General features: G+C 40.0%; 1 protein-coding gene across 1 annotated transcript in view; it reads left to right on the top strand.

Moving 5' to 3' along the window:
* MINPP1 (multiple inositol-polyphosphate phosphatase 1) overlaps window positions 1–16,758 on the top strand; it is a 46,922-nt gene that overhangs the window by 11,311 nt on the left and 18,853 nt on the right. Inside the window, exon 4 of the mRNA XM_044239502.1 lies at window positions 9,219–9,352. Coding sequence (XP_044095437.1) covers window positions 9,219–9,352 — 134 coding nt within the window. The remainder of the gene's footprint in view (window positions 1–9,218; window positions 9,353–16,758) is intronic.

Here is a 16,758-nt window from a genome sequence, read left to right as displayed (position 1 = left end):
GGTCTCTTCCATGTACCGGCAGCTTTGGGTTTAAGTGCCAGCTGCTTTTCCATGCCGCGGACGCACACCTCCCATCGCAGCCAGCCACTGCCTGTCCTGTTTGTCCTTGTGACACCTGCCGCTCTCCCTTCCTTTTCCTTATTTGGGTCCTTCTCCTTGGAAACATTTTGCTCTTGCTTTTTGTGCATCTGTCTCTTCGGGAGGTAGTTTGACGCATTCCAAAACCCTGGAAATCATGATCTACTTCCTTTGCCTTGATTCCCACACGTGTTAGAAGATGGAACTATAGGGTTATAGTACACCCCCTGAAGTTCTAAGATTCTGGACTACTTGACTTTCTCTTTCTCTCTCTTTCCCCTCCCCCCCCTTTTTTTTAAAGATTTTATTTATTTATTTGACAGAGAGAGATCACAAGTAGACAGAGAGGCAGGCAGAGAGAGAGAGGGAAGCAGGCTCCCTGCTGAGCAGAAAGCCCGATGCGGGACTCGATCCCAGGACCCGAGATCATGACCTAGCCGAAGGCAGCAGCTTAACCCACTGAGCCACCCAGGCACCCCTCCCCTCCCCTTTTTTAGTGTTATCCTTTCGTCTCTTTATTATTGCCGGTGAAGAGTTTTTTTTTTTCCTGCAACTTATTTTGAAAATTTTCAAACTGACAGAAATCTTAAGAATGATAACAGTAAACACTCATATTTGTGAGTTGTTTACTTTTCTTTGCCACATTTGTTTTTCGTCACAGATAGGAGTTTCCTGTTGCTGCCATCATGAATTACCACAGACTTAGTGGCCTAAAACAATACAGATTTATTATCTTACAGTTCTGGACGTCAGGCATTCAGAATGAATCTTACAGTGCTAAAATCAAGATGCAAGTAGTGTGTTCTTTGTGGAGCACACAAGAGGAAAATCTCCTTGCCTTTTCCGGTCTCTAGAAGCCCCCTGCATTTTTTTATTTTTTAAAAAAACAAACCTCTGCTTCTATGGTTCTATCTCCTACTCTGTCCTTCCTAATGACTCCTTATAGGGATCTTTGTGATTACATTGGCACATGTATGTAGCCCAGAATAATTTTCTCATTTTAAGATCCTTCATCACACCTGCAAATTACCTTTTATCATGAAAAAGAATACAGTCTTAGGTTCTAGGGATTAGGATGTGGACATCTTTGGGGAGCATTTATTCTGTCTGCCACATATATATGATCTTTTTTCTTTGCAGACTTCAAAGCACTTCTTCTTGAAATACTTGAGTATGTATCTAAAAAACAAGAACATTCTGCTACATAGACAAAGTATAATTGTTTTACGTATATATGTAATAGTGCAGTATTATCTAGTACATACAATACTGAACCTTTCACATTTGTCTTAATAAAGGTCTATTTAGACTTTTTCCCCCCTTAAACTCAGGGTCTAATGAAGGGTCATTCATTGCATTTACTTGTCATGTCTTTTTAGTTTTTTTTAGAGAAGTACTGCAGCCTTTTGTCTTTTAGACATTGGCATTTTGCAGGCGTCTGGGCTTGCTTTTTTTTTGGCAGAATGTGTTTGTGTCCCATTTCCAACTTTTGATTAGGTAACGTAGATTAAGGTTTAAGCGTTTTTGACAAGAATACTGTGTAAGTGATGTGTCTGCACTGAGGAATGCGTATCTTTTTGTTACATTATTGATTACGACATGTCTGATCATTTGGTTAAAGTGATTCCTGGCAGACTTCTCCATTGCAGAGGTGCTTTTTTAACCTTTGTAAATAACTTTTTTATTTAATTGGCCATGATCTGAAAATTTGAAATACATGTTTATTAAGTTAATTGAATAAGAGCTTCCTTTTTATATATTAAAGAGCAAGTAAGTTTCTTCATTTAAAAATACAAAGTTCTCTTTTGATTTATGTTTCCTCTGATTATTTTCTTTTTTAATGATTTGATAGAAAATAACTTCTGTCTCTGCTTAGAACTTTTCACTGTGAAATAGGTTTATATACTGAAGTATTTACAGATGAAATAACTTTACTTTAGATTTAAATTTACCTTAGAATAATCCAGTGGTGGGGTGCCTGGGTGGCTCAGTCGTTAAGTGTCTGACTTTGGCTCAGGTCATGATTCCAGCATCCTGGGATCAAGCCCCATATCTAGCTCCCTGCTCAGCAGGGAGACTACTTCTCCCTCTCCAGCTCCCCTGGGCTTGTGTACCCTCTCTCGCCTCTCTCGCTATCTGTCATAAATAAATAAAATCTTAAAAAAAATAAAAAGTATAATCCAGTAGGTGATGGTGGGAGATAACTAAAACAGGATTAGCCAAATGATGATTGTTACTGAAATTGGATGATGGATACACAGGGGTTCATTATATTACAGTTCCCTATTTTTCACATTTGAAATTGTTTATTAAAATATTTTTGAAGGGGCGCCTGGGTGGCTCAGTGGGTTAAAGCCTCTGCCTTCAGCTCAGGTCACGATCCCAGGGTCCTGGGATCAAGCCCCGCATTGGGCTCTCTGCTCAGCGGGGATCCTGCTTCCCTTCCTTTCTCTCTCTGCCTGCTCTCTGCCTACTTGTGATCTGTATCTGTCAATTAAATAAATAAAATCTTTAAAAAAAAATTTTTTTTTGAAAATTAAAAGCGAGTAGACATTTATTAAATTCTGAGAATCACAGAGATTATTGGATATCCAGAACCTTGTGAAATGCTGGACCATGGGTGCCTTCATAAAGCAAATCTTGTTTGGGTGCCTGCTCTCTGCTAGGCACATGGTTGGAATGGAAGATTCTAACATAACATAGGCATTGTCCCCTTTAAGGAGTGAAAGACACAAACCATTGGAAGGCAATGGGATGGCTGTAATTAGGTATAGGGATATATAAAGGAGAAAGTTGGTGTAATGGCAGTCGATCTTTATAGAAGAAATGACGTATGAACTAGGTACTTTTTTTTTTATCTGGTTTTAATTCAACTTTGTTTTTATGCTAAGATTTTATTCTAGTGGAGAGAGAGAGTGAGCTGTGGAGGAGGGGCAGAGAGAGAAGCAAACTCCCTGTTGAGCAGGTAGCCCTGGGGGGGAGGGGTGGAGGGTGCTTCCCAGGACCTTGAGATCGTGAACTGAGGTGAAGGCAGGTGCTTCACCGACTGAGCCACCCAGATGCCTCTATTCAACATTTTTAAAGATTTACCTATGATGATGCTATAGTTCACTTATTTTCATTGCTATATGGTGTTCCATTATATGAATTAATCACTTTTACCTACCCCCCAAGTCCATTGTCTTATTGGTAGATGTTGGGGCTATTAAGAACATTATCGTGTAGGTCCGTTGGGGTGTATGCAGACATATTTCTGAAGGTCTGGGTCTGTGGTAGAATTGCTGGATCACAGGTTATGTAGAACTTCAGATTTACTAGATAATAATGCCAAACTATTTTTGATGTCCCAGCTTATGTTTCTGTCTTCTTTTCATATCTTTTTTTTTTTTTTTAATGCTTTTGACTTGATTCTTTTAAATCTTTGGAATTCGTGTTAGTACGTTCATTTACTCAGCAGTTTTAATTCGGCTGACTGTTTCAGGTATATAGCAGTTTTCTTTTTCTTTTGTGTGTTTGTATAGATGCTGTGCTGGTTCCCCTTTTTAATTATTACTCATCTTTGCAGCAAGTTCAGCTTTTCTTCCTCCCTAGCCGGCCAGTGGGGTTGAACAGCTATTCAGAAAGGAGTAGTAGTGTTCCTTCCGCTTCAGAGTTGCTTTCCTCTGAGATCCTCTGCAGGTGCTTCCTGCTGACCTTGACCACCAGTCTGTCTCCTGGGAGCAGTATTACAGACTGTGCAGGGAGGCTCCCCTCAGGCTTCATTCTGTGGCCTCCTGGTTTCAAGCTAAGAGGTGTTGATTGTGTTCCTCCTAGTGTTCCCTGTGCTTTGAGGATCTGTCTCTCTGGTTTTGTGAGATGTTTTGATTTTCAGTGCACTTGGGAGCCCTCCCTTGTTTATGACTTGGTCAGGGGATAAAGGTCTCCTAATCTCTATGACGAAGGCATTTGCATTTCTGTTTTTCATGCATTTTCTTTAGGGCGATTTTGAGAGAACAGAGAAGTATATCCTTATTCCATCCTATTAAAACCCAAGGTTTTTTTTATTTTCCAGTGAAGAACACTTGGCAATTCTTTGTCATAAAATGTGATGTGTGTTTGGAGTAATCTCATAGTTACTGATGTAGTTTTTGAATGTTGGTGTGTTGGTGGGGTGAGGTCTGGTACGGACAGCTAAGAAAGAATTCTTGAGACATCTTTGGTGCAAAAAGGTGGTTTTATTAAAGCACGGGGACAGGTCCATGGGCAGAAAAAGCTGCTGCCCCATGATTGTGAGAAGCAACTGACTGTATACTTTGGGCTTGGGGGAAGTAAAGATGAGGGAGGTTTCGGAAGGATTTTCACATGCTGAATCAGAGGACTCAGGAGAAACTGGAGGCCTTGCTGTTGTCAAACCGAGGTGATTGTTCCCTCTAGCAAGGCATTAACTGGGAGACAGTTGGGAGCTTCCTAGAGGAATGTTAATACTCTGCCCTATCTGAGTATTTGTCAGTGGGCTGCAGGTTATAAGGACATTTAATTTGAACTGTATTTCCTTCCGCTTTTGTTTCCCACATCAGTTATCATTACCAATTAAGGAAATTTATTTCTTGCTTACTGAAGCCTTCTATTTATTGTTTTTAAAATCAGGGATGTGTGCTGAATTTTTGTCACCCGGGAAGATGATTGTGGTTTTTATTTATTTATTTTTTAATCTCCCAACGTAGTAAACTGTTGGTACATTTTCTAGTATTGAATCATCCTTGCATTCCTTCTTTCTTAAGATAAATTCTCTTACAGACTGCTTTTTCTCCTAGTTAGAGCTCACATTTCTTGTTTCTTCATGTATTTCTAGCAATTTTTTATTTACTGGACATTGTGAATATTACATTGTTGAATGCCTAAATTTTGTTGCCTTCCTTTATAGAGTTCTGAATTTTGTTTTATTTTGCTGTTAGGTTACTTGTGGGTCACCTTGATCCTTTGATGTTTATTTCTGAGTTTCATGCTCTGGATCTGACCTACAAAACTCAGAAACAAACCTTTATTTGTAAACATGCCTTTACTGTTAAGTGTGACCCTTCTGGGGTCTATGTTGGATGTCCAGGTGTCTAGTGAAATTCTCCTACTTAGGCTGCTTGGAACTTGAATATCTCCCAGCCTTGTGATAGCTCTGGAATTCAGCTTATAATTCTTACAACACTGAGCAACAGAGTCAAGAGGACCCCCAGATTTCTGGAGCTTTTTTTTTTTTTTTTTTTTTTTTTTTAAGATTTTATTTACTTATTTGACAGAGAGAAATCACAAGTAGATGGAGAGGCAGGCAGAGAGAGAGAGGGAAGCAGGCTCCCTGCTGAGCAGAGAGCCCGATGCGGGACTCGATCCCAGGACCCTGAAATCATGACCTGAGCCGAAGGCAGCAGCCTAACCCACTGAGCCACCCAGGCGCCCCTCTGGAGCGGTTTTTTGTGTAGCTTCTTCCTTTCTGATACTCTGTCCTGCTAATTCCAGTCCCTTAAGACTGCGTTCTGACTCCTCTCCTCAGCAGGATTGCATGATTCTGCCTGACATCCCTTCCCCCCATCACCCCTCCAACCTCCGCAGGCCACAGTTTCAAAGTGCCTCCAGGCAGAAACCTGGGCGTTTGTAGGGTTTGCTTTGTTTTTCTCCTCTCCGTGATCACAGTTCAGTGCTCAATACTCAATGACTGAAAACATTCGTTTTACATATTTTGTCCTGTTTTCTACTTGTGTATGTCCAGCGGGCATGCCTGGTGTTATTCCATCATGACAGATGATACCTTCTTTCAGTAGACTGCTGATTTTTTTTTGGCAATTTAATTAAATTGTTTAAATGAATTAAGCGCCTGGGTGGCTCAGTGGGTTAAGCTGCTGCCTTCGGCTCAGGTCATGATCTCAGGGTCCTGGGATCGAGTCCCGCATCGGGCTCTCTGCTCAGCGGGGAGCCTGCTTCCTCCTCTCTCTCTCTGCCTGCCTCTCTGCCTACTTGTGGTCTCTCTCTGTCAGGTAAATAAATAAAATCTTTTAAAAAAAATTTTTTTAAATGAATTAAGCATTCATTAAATTGTGTTTGTAGTGAGGTTGTTATGGCCATGGCTCTCATCTGTGAGTGGTACTGCTGGCCCGGCCCTATTCCTTTTCCTGGCTGGGGGGTTAGAACACAAGGCGGGGATATCTTTGTACACCAGTGACTAAGAGCCATAGTTGAGAGCACAGGAATTGCAATGCAGCGGGCTTTGACTAAGAGCCATAGTTGAGAGCACAGGAATTGCAATGCAGCGGGCTTAAGTTTTCCTGGCCCTTTTCTCTGTGCTTTCTTTGTTCACTTTTGGGTACAGGCTTCCATTGTGCTCCTAAAATGAGTTGAGAAGCTTTGTGACGTAAGAAAAATCTTAAGGTTCGAAGTCGGCAGCCAAGAAAGTATTCTTGTGACGTCTTTGGTGCAAAAAGGTGATATTATTAAAGCACGGGGACAGGACCCGTGGGCAGAAAGAGCTGTACTGGGGTCATGAGGAGTGGCCTATTACATACTTTCAAGTTGGGAGGGAGTTAGGGATGGCGTGAATCTCTAAGGAATTTTGGAAGCAAGGTTTCCAAGACCTTGAGGGGGCTAGCTGTTGTTGCAAAAAGGTCATTTATTACCGTCTAATAAAGCCTGAGTCATGAGACCCTTCAGATGTATATCGGTCGGCACTATGCTTGGGGGTGGGTGATTGCCAACATGTATCTTGGGGGGTTTAGAGATACAGAAAATTTCCGAAGGAATTTTTATATGTTAAAGTAGACTTACAAGATCCTGGAGGTCAGGTTAATATTGCCTGTTGCTCTCAGCAAGGTGTCAACATCCAGGCAGCTGAGTGTCTCGAGGAAGGTCACTGCCTGTTTTAAGGACTTGTCTGTGGGCTCTAAGTAGTGAGGAAATTTAATCATTTTTTTCTGCCTGTGTTTCCCACATCACTTTCCATCCTTTCCTGTACCCTGGAATAACTTAATTATTAGGAACTAACTCTTCTTGAAGGTTTGGTAGAACTCCTACTTTAAACCAAATATGCCTGGTCTCTTTCAGATAGACTTTTATCTCTAGTTATTTTGTATAGTCAGATTTTTCTGTGTCAGTTTGGCTAATATATATTTTCCTAGAAAAACTGCTTATTCCATTTACATTTTCAGATCTTTTTGAGATAATATTTCAATAGCATGCATATGTGATTTTTAAAAAATCTTCAGGCATATCCTTTTTCATTTCTGATACTGTTTTATTTCTTGGATTTGGCAGAACTTTAATTCTTTTAATTTTAATTCTTATATTTAAAAAAATTTTACTTTGTCCCTTTTTCTAACTTCTTGATTTAGTTGCTTCTTTAATGTATGGTTAGTTTTGTTTTTGGTATATGGCTCTTTGCTCTTAAATTTACTATGGCTTGCACTTAGTTTCTCTAGGGGCTTTTTTGGGGAAAAATAACAATTACTGCAGTCTTCTCTTGTACCCATTTAAAAAAAAAAGATTGTATTTATTTATTTGACAGAGAGAGGGACAAGTAGGCAGAGAGAAGTGGGGGTGGGGAGCAGGCTCCCTGCTGAGCAGAGAGCCTGAGGTGGGGCTTGATCCCAGGACCCTGAGATCCTGACCTGAGCCAAAGGCAGAGGTTTAACCCACTGAGCCACCCAGCTGCCACGTACCTATTTTTATTTTTAGGTAAGCTCTACACCCAGTGTGGGGCTTGAACTCTCCCCTCCCCTCCCCCAAGATCAATAGTCACAGCCAGGAGCCCAACTTGTATCTTTTTCCAGGGCATGTTTTAGTCCCCTGGTTTTGGTGTTTATCTGATCATATGATACATGAATACAAAGTTACATTCAGAGAAAGTCTGCCTTATCACCAGTTGTAATTCAAGAGGCTCCACAGAGATCAGTCCCTGCTGTCTGTTCAGTGTGTACCTTTTAACCCTTTTCAGTGCTGCTATTTATAATCTATATCACTCTTTTTTTTTTAAGACATTATTTATTTATTTGACAGAGAGAGAGATCACAAGTAAGCAAAGAGGTAGGCAGAGAGGGAGGGGGGAAGCAGGCTCCCTGCTGAGCAGAGAGCCCAATGCGGGGCTCGATCTCAGGACCCTGAGATCATGACCTGAGCCAAAGGCAGAGTCTTAACCCACCGAGCCACCCAGGCACCCCAATCTATATCACTCTTAAAACAGTGAACAGTATAATGTGTGTTTGTAGGTATGCATGTCTTGGTAATAGATGATATTATACTGTAATTATTCTTAACCTGCCCTTCTCATTCAATATGTCTTGGAAAGATCTGTCCATATCAGGACATAGAGGCCTACAACATACAAGTTTTAAATAACTGCTTAGTATTCCATAGTATGTGTATACCATTGTTTAGTCAACCATCTGCCTATTAATGAAATTTGGGTATTTTCAGGAATCTTTCTCCTGCCCTATAAGCAGTGCTGCTGTAAGACGTTCTTAGATGTGCTGTCTTGTGTTCATCTGTGACTATGACTTCGTAAGAAATGGAATTAAATGGGCCATAGAAATATATGCTTTCATGGATTTTGCCAATTTGCACTTTAGAATGTCTGTACCAGTATATATTCCTTTCCTATATCCTTCATCTACTTTTATTACCATTTTTGCAAAAGTGATACATGAACGAAAGTAACTTGTTTTCTATCTGGTTTCTAGCTTTATAAAATTCTTAAAAGTTCCTGCTCCATTGTTCACATCTTCCTGTGGTACAATGAAGATTCTTCTGTTTTTGTCTTTTGTCCTGTACATATTTTTGCTATCACTTGAAAGTAATTTTAGCAGCAAGGGGAAGTGAGCGCCTGTCTTTAGCCCTCTGTCCAGAGCGTCCGTGGATGCTGGGTTATCGGCCATCAGTACTAACTCACTTTTGCATGTCAGCCCTCACGTCCCCACAATTCGAGTTCTTGTTTCATCGTAAATCTCTGCATGGCATGGACTTTTGGGGCAACTCTTAAAAGCTGAAAATGCAAATATAAACTCAGTGAATGCTAAGATTCTACTATACTTTGGGGAGAATGGTAATTAAACAATGTCACCTTTTCTGAGAGTTATTAAATCAGGGACTCTGTTAACATTAATGATTTTTGGAATTTTTATTTTTAGGTATTAGAATATTTAAATGATCTGAAGCAATATTGGAAAAGAGGATATGGGTATACTATTAATAGTCGATCCAGCTGCACCCTGTTTCAGGATATCTTCCAGCACTTGGACAAAGCAATTGAACAGAAACAAAGGTAAAAACTTAAAATAACTTTTCTTGATATGTATTCTCTTTAGTGCCCAATTAAGCTTCTTTTTTTTTTTTTTTAAAGATTTTATTTATTTATTTGACAGACAGAGATCACAAGTAGGCAGAGAGGCAGGCAGAGAAAGAGGAGGAAGCAGGCTCCTTGCTGAGCAGAGAGCCCGGTGCGGGGCTCGATCCCAGGACCCTGAGATCATGACCTGAGCCAAAGGCAGCGGCTTAACCCACTGAGCCACCCAGGCGCCCCACCCAATTAAGCTTCTTAAAAATGTTTTAGAATGGATGAATTTTTAAAAATAGGTTTTGCTTGTGTTTTTTTAAAAAAATATTTAACATAATAATTAGGCTTATGAAAAAATTAGATGACATAATGTGAGTTATAAAACGTTTAAACCCTTCGTTCAACCCAACAGCTATAGAGCATTACTTACGATTAGCATGGGCATTGGTTCCCTTTTCCTGCTGCCTCTTGGCCCCTCTACTCCTTATCCCCTGTGACTGCTCCTCTCAGGTTGGTGGATATCATTGCTTTGCCTGTTTAAAAATATTATATGAAATAAAGACTATTTTTAAACAGGCAAAGCAATGATATCCAACCTGAGAGGAGCAGTCACAGGGGATAAGGAGTAGAGGGGCCAAGAGGCAGTTATTATAAATGTGTGTATGTAAACAGTATGTTGTTTTGCCCAGAGTTATATGCTCATTGTCTTCTGGGACTTGTTTTTTTTTCCCCCCTTCAGCATTACATTTACAAAGTCAAAAACTAAACATTTTTACTATAGTGTAATATTCAGTAATGTCTGATATTCAGTAATATCTGATACTCAGTAAAGAAGTACCACAGTTTATAGCATCTTTTCTTATCAGTGGACATTTGGATAGTTTCTGTTTTTGCTGTTATAAATCGTGTAATTGCACATGGCTTCTGGTAGAAATACGAAATGTTTTTATTTTGAATGAGAGTTTCTAATGGAAAAGCCTTTGTTAACATTCATACTTTTCAACTTTTCAAGGTTTAAAAAAAAAACTTTTCATAATGTAAACCTGTAATAGAACCTAACTAACTCCATTTTATTTGATAATATGCTTCTCTGAGAGCTTATACATTAATAATTAGAGGCAAAAATGCTATAAAGACAAGACAGAAAGACTGAAGATTGTGTATTTGTGTTTGCAGTACCAAGTTTTATACACACATGTAGAGAGAGAGAGGTGTGTGTGTGTGGATATGACTCTAGTTTAGGAAATTTTCTTGGGCTGGTTGGGAGTTAGGGAAGAAAACTGGATTGAGTATTTAGTTTCTGCTACCAGACACTTTTCGTGGGGTGGTTAGTCAAAGCAGGTTCCGTCTTTGATATAGGCATTAACTTCTTTCCTACTTAGTTTTATGTGTTTATAAAAGTGGTTTATAACCTGTTAAAAGTGGTTTATAACCTGTTAAGAATTGCAGACTTAAAATTGTGTCAGAAAGATTCATAAATAATTTTTGCAGGATTTGCGACTACAATTTGATATCAGATTTAAAGTTTGAGGTTGTTTCAAAATGATTGAAAGCTTGGGAAGTTATTGTTGTTTCAAATTTTTTGTACCCTGAAAACTGTGAAACATTAGGGAAATTACAGATGGCCCAAATAAATGGAGAGATGTGCTATTGGTATGGATTGGAAGCCAGATTGATCATCTATAGGCTGAATGTGGTCCCTACCAGTTTCAGTAGGTCCCTTTGTAGAAGTTGAGAGGCTTACTCTAAAATTTGTACAGAAATGCAAAAGAACCTTGAAGAGCTGAAACAATTTTGAAAAAGAACAGCGGCAACAAAAACTTTTAATTATCTCATTTCAAAGCTTATTATAAAACTGTAGCCATGGACAGGTAGATCAATGAATAGAATCAAGTCAATAATAGACTGTTATGTGGTCAGTTTTTGGCAAAGATGCTAAGGGAGTATACTGAAGTAAAAAGGATAGTCTTCAGCAGATGGTGCTGGAACAGTTGGATGCCCGTATGTTAAAAATGACATTTAGACCTGTAGTTCATACTGTACACAAAAATGGGTCATAGATTTAAGTGTAAAATTGGGAATCTTTCTGAAGAAAATGTGGGATCAGCAACCTAAAAGTAAGAGATGAAACTATGAAACTCTTAGGAATAAATCTTCACAACCTTGGATTAGGCCAAGATTTCATACTAAAACACTCAAAAGCTTGATCCATCAAAAAATTGATAAAATGGACATCATCAAAATTAAAAATTTTTGTGCTTCTAAAAATACTATTTGGAAAATGAGAAGATAAATTGTAGACCTAGAGAAAGTATTTGTAAAATATACATATATGATTAAGGATTTGAATCCAGAATCCATAGGATGTTACATCTCAATAAGGAGACAACCCAGTTTTTAAAAAGCAGGAGATTTTAACATAGTTAAGATGGCAAAGAAGCACGTGAAAGGATGCTCACCATCATTGAACAGTGAGGGGCCCCTGGGTGGCTCAGTCGTTAAGCGTCTGCCTTCAGCTCAGGTCATGATCCCAGGGTCCTGGGATCAAGCCCTGCATCAGGCTCCCTGCTCAGCAGGAAGCCTGCTTCTCCATCTTCCACTCCCCCTGCTTGTATTCCCTCTCTCATTGTCAAATAAATAAATAAAATATTTTAAAAAACAAAGAAAAAAAACAACACAGTGAAATACCATCAGTATACCCCCAAACTGGCTGTGAAATAATAGAAAAAATATATATTGGTCTCTGCCCCAGGTTCTTGACATAGGGTTCCTGAAACCATGTGGTTTCCTGGGTGATCAGTGTCTTTTATTCTAATGAGGCAGTTTTGAGTGGGACCCTGGACAGCTCCAGGATGAGTTGTCACTGAAAGACCAAGCCATTAGTAGAAGCTTAGAATTTTCAGCCCCGATCCCCATTGTCTTGAGAAGGGAAAAAGGCTGGAAATGGCAATAATGATCAGTCATGGCTATGTGATAAAAGCCCTAAAATGTTTGAGGTTTATGGAGCTTCTGGGTTGGTAGGTAAATAGGTAGCAGTGTTGAGAGAGTGACTTGCCTGAAGAGGGTGTGGAAGCCCTGTATACCGGCCCTTCCCATCCCCCATGTGGACAGTCATCTCTATCCTTCATCATCCTTCTATAAAAAACTGGTAAATGTGTTAACCTGAGTTTTGAGAGCTGCTCTAGCAAGTTAGTAAACCCAAGGAAGGGGTTGTGGGAACCTTTGATTTGTAGCCAAGGTGAACAGAAGTTGTGGGTAGCCTGAGATCTACTTGTCATTGGTACCGGAGGGGGCAGGAGAGGCAGTTTCATGGGTCTGAGCCCTTCGTGGACTCAGGTGCTGTCTCCAGGGACACAGTGTCAGAATTGAGGTAAATTGCTGGATAACTAGCTGGAATGCAGAGATCTGCTTGGTGTGGGGAAAATGCCCCACGTGTTTGGTGACCAGAAGTGTCCAGAGTGGTGGGAGTGTGGTGTGAGAGTAAAGCAGAAACACAGGACGAAAAGACTGGGTGTTTTCTTTATTTACTGGCTAAAATATAAATTAAAAAATAAAGATTGTCCTGAATGTTGGCAAGTTGTCTAGAAAGTGGAAACTCTGTACTTTGCTGGTGGGAATGTAAAATTAATACAGCCACTTTGGAAAAGTTTAGTAGCTTCTTTGAAAGTTAAACAGATATCTACCATATGATGTAGGAAATTTAGTCCTAAGTACCCTATAGAAAAGAAACTACATGTCTACACAGACTTCTGTGTGACTGTTTACAGTTTTTAGCGATAATGAATAGTGCTACAGTCAACAATTCAGACGCCCACCAGCAGCTGGACGGGTGAACACAAGGTGGTGTGTGGATGGGATGGAGTACTACTCGGTAAGAGAGTATGAACTGCTGGCGCACGCGACAAAACCAAAGACTTCAAAAACATGGTGCTAACAGAAAGAAGCTGGTTGCATAAAACTGTACATTGCATCATTATGTTTATTTGAAATTTCTAGGAAAGGCCAACCTTAGAGGTGGAAGTCCATCAGTGGCTTCCTGGATCTGGACGTGGGAGCCAAGATTGGCTGTGGGTGGGTACGGGAAAGTCTTTAGGGCCATGGAAGTATCCCAAACTGGATTGTGAAGTTTGCACACGCAGTTGTTTTATTCACTAAAATTCATCTAAGTAGGGGCGCCTAGGTGGCTCAGATGGTTAAGTGTCTGCCTTCTGCTCAGGTCATGATCTCAGGGTCCTGGGATGGAGCCCTAAGTCCAGCTCTTTGCTCAGTGTGGAGCCTGCTTCTCCCTCTCCCTCTGCCTCCTCTGCCCCGCTCATGCTCGCTCTCTCTCTCTCTCTCTCTTTCTTTCTCAAATAAATAAATATTTGAAAAAAAGATTCATCTAACTCAACAGTTAAGACCAGGTGGATTTTATGGTAGTTCCATTATACTTCAATAAAAATTGTAAAACAGTATGGGTATTTAGTAGAAGGGAAAAAGGGGGAAAGAATAAAATAATCTTTTGGTAAAAGTGGGAATAATTTTTGAAGAATTTACTAATTTACTAAATGCAACTGATTGATTACTTCGTCGTGTTATTTCTGTAAGATGCTGCTGAAGTTGATTTTCATGCATGGTTTATGGAATCAGATGTAGAGGCAGCATGAGGTTGTGGGCAGATGCTTGGATTTAGTTGGAGTCCTGCTTCTTGATTGAGGCTGCAGGTTCCTCACTTCTGACGGGGGGGCTGTGTCTCCCGACTCACGAGGTTGTTGTGATAATCAAATGAGATAATGTCTTTAGAGCCCTAGTGTAATGGGATGTTTTCATTGTCAGGATGAGGAAAGACTACTCCCTTTGCATGATTACTCCTTTGTGAATTGAAGAGAAGATTCATTCAACAATATTTTAAAACACCTGCTGGTGTGTGTTAGGTAGTGTTATAGGACCTGGAAACAGTGAGGTGTATGATAGACTCATTGCACTTGTGACTCTTTTACTATCTAGAGAAAATAGAAATGTATGTTAAAGCCCTGGGTAGTGGTGTACTCATTCACGCGAGATTGTGAAACATTGTAAAAAGTTAAAGGGGTCGCCTGGGTGGCTCCGTGTGTTAAGCCGCTGCCTTCGGCTCAGGTCATGATCTCAGGGTCCTGGGATCTAGTCCTGCATCGGGCTCTCTGCTCAGCAGGGAGCCTGCTTCCTCCTCTCTCTGCCTGCCTCTCTGCCTACTTGTGATCTGTCAAATAAATAAATAAAAGTCTTTAAAAAAAAAAAAAAGTTAAAGAAAGTAGAGTTTGACCTTGTATGATGAGACGTCATCTCCTTTTCGACCTGAGGAAGGAAAGTCAGCAGTAATTCTGAAGAAACTGGAAGGTACTTTTCAGGGACTGGTTATCTCTGTCCAAAAAGACTGATTTAGGGTTTTAAAAAAAAAAATTATGTAGCTGAATCAAGATTAAATTGTCTTAAATAGATTAAGGGAAGCAAGTGTATTTAGAGACTTGTGTCAGATTTCTATTCAAACCCAGATGGGTACTGACTGGTTTTATACACAGGGTAAGCAGTTAGCCAAGAGTACTTCTAAAGAAAACTGACATAAACTCAGAATAACAGGCTTAAAAAATTAATAGACTTCGTTTTTCAGGGCAATTTTAAGTTTACACCAAAATTTGGGATGGAAGTTATATTTCCCATATACCATCCCCTCTTCCACATACACAGCCTTCCTCAGCATTCATAGCACACGCAAGTGTTGTAGAGTAAGATTGTAAGAGAGTTTTCTGTCTTTGTACTTATTCTGATCTATTCCATCAAAACATTAATCTTTTTTTCTTCTGACTCTTAAATTTTTTCTTGTGTTTGGATTCGATTCTGTAAATGAGTATGTTTATATACGAGTAATATTTTGTCGTTAGCTCTTGTCTGAGGAAAATGTCTTTCACTTACTTCTACAGTCCCCAGGCTACCCTTGCTTTCCCTGTTCCCTCCTCCATTCCACACTGAGATGGTACCGTGTGCACAGGTAGTTTACGTTTTTATAATAATATTAAATCAGAGATGGTCTTCAGTGTTTCTATTTCTTCAACGTAATTTTAAGAGCATGGTTTTACTTTCATGGAGAAGCTGAAGGTTGCAAATAATGTTAATTGGCAAATGTCAACATTTTGGCTGAGTATTGGGACCTGGAATTCTATTTTCTTTCTTGAACGTCATATCAGTGATGGGATTAAAGTTTAGACCAGTGCATCTATTATTTAAGCAAATTTAAACAGCTTTTGCTGTTTAAGCAACTGTGATTAGAAAAGCAGATTGGGGGATGCTTGGGTAGCTCCCTTGGTTAAGCATGTGACTTTGGCTCAGGTCATGATCTCAGTGACCTGAGTCACTGGTGATGGGGCCCCACATCGGGCTCCCTGCTCAGCAGGGAGTCTGCTTCTCCCTCTCCCTCTGTCCCTCCCCGCTGCTCCTGCTTTCTTTCTAAGAAATAAAATCTTGAAAAGAAGCAGATTGGATTTACAGAAGAGATGAAACCTATTGGATTTTATTCTACTCTTTCCTTCCCCATTACTTCTGTTGATGTATTTTTATCTTTCTGGGTTGGGGAATTCAATAAGGAATTCAATAAGCAGGAAGTGTCCTACTTTTTTAAAGTACGGTTTAGGGGCTCCTGGGTGGCTCAGTTGGTTAAGCATCTGCCTTCAGCTCACTTCATGATCTTAGGGTCCTGGGTTTGAGCCCCATATGGGGCTCCCTGCTCAGTGGGGGAGTCTGCCTTTCCTTCTCTCTCTCTCTCTCTCTGCTCCTGCTTGTGCGTGCACTCTTTCTCTCTCTCAAATAAATAAAATATTTTAAAAATTAAGTAAGGTTTACATTCTGAACTGAAATTGCTAGCCTTGTGAGAGCTTCCACTTCATCATGTGTATTCTCTGACACCAAAATTAACTGCACTAAATATTCATTACTGTCATTAAAGTCTCATTAACTTTTGTCTACCTATTCATTGACTCAAATCTTTTTGATATTTTCAGAGTTCACTGTCGAGTAAGGATATGGCTTTTTAATGTTGTGTAGTTCTGTGTTTTAACACAAGATGGCAGCACTGAAATACACGTGTAGTGGTTTTTTTTTTTTTAAGATTTTATTTATTTATTTGACAGAGAGAGATTGCAGGTAGGCAGAGAGAGAGAGGAGGAAGCAGCCTCCCCGCGGAGCAGAGAGCCAGATGCGGGGCTCCGATCCCAGGACCCGGGGATCATGACCTGAGCCGAAGGCAGAGGCTTTAACCCACTGAGCCACCCAGGTGCTCCAACAAGTAATTTTTCAAACAGCTGCTTTGGTCAATTATGTAGCCCAGGGAAATAGGGGTTTTTTTGTCTTTTCACATTCTTAGCAATGTGTGCAGTTCTAAGTCC

Source organism: Neovison vison, chromosome 2 (assembly GCF_020171115.1).
Source record: "Neovison vison isolate M4711 chromosome 2, ASM_NN_V1, whole genome shotgun sequence".
Taxonomy (NCBI): Eukaryota; Metazoa; Chordata; class Mammalia; order Carnivora; family Mustelidae; genus Neogale; species Neogale vison.
The sequence above is the reverse complement of the archived record's forward strand: the minus strand, read 5'-3'. Positions and strand labels throughout refer to the sequence as shown.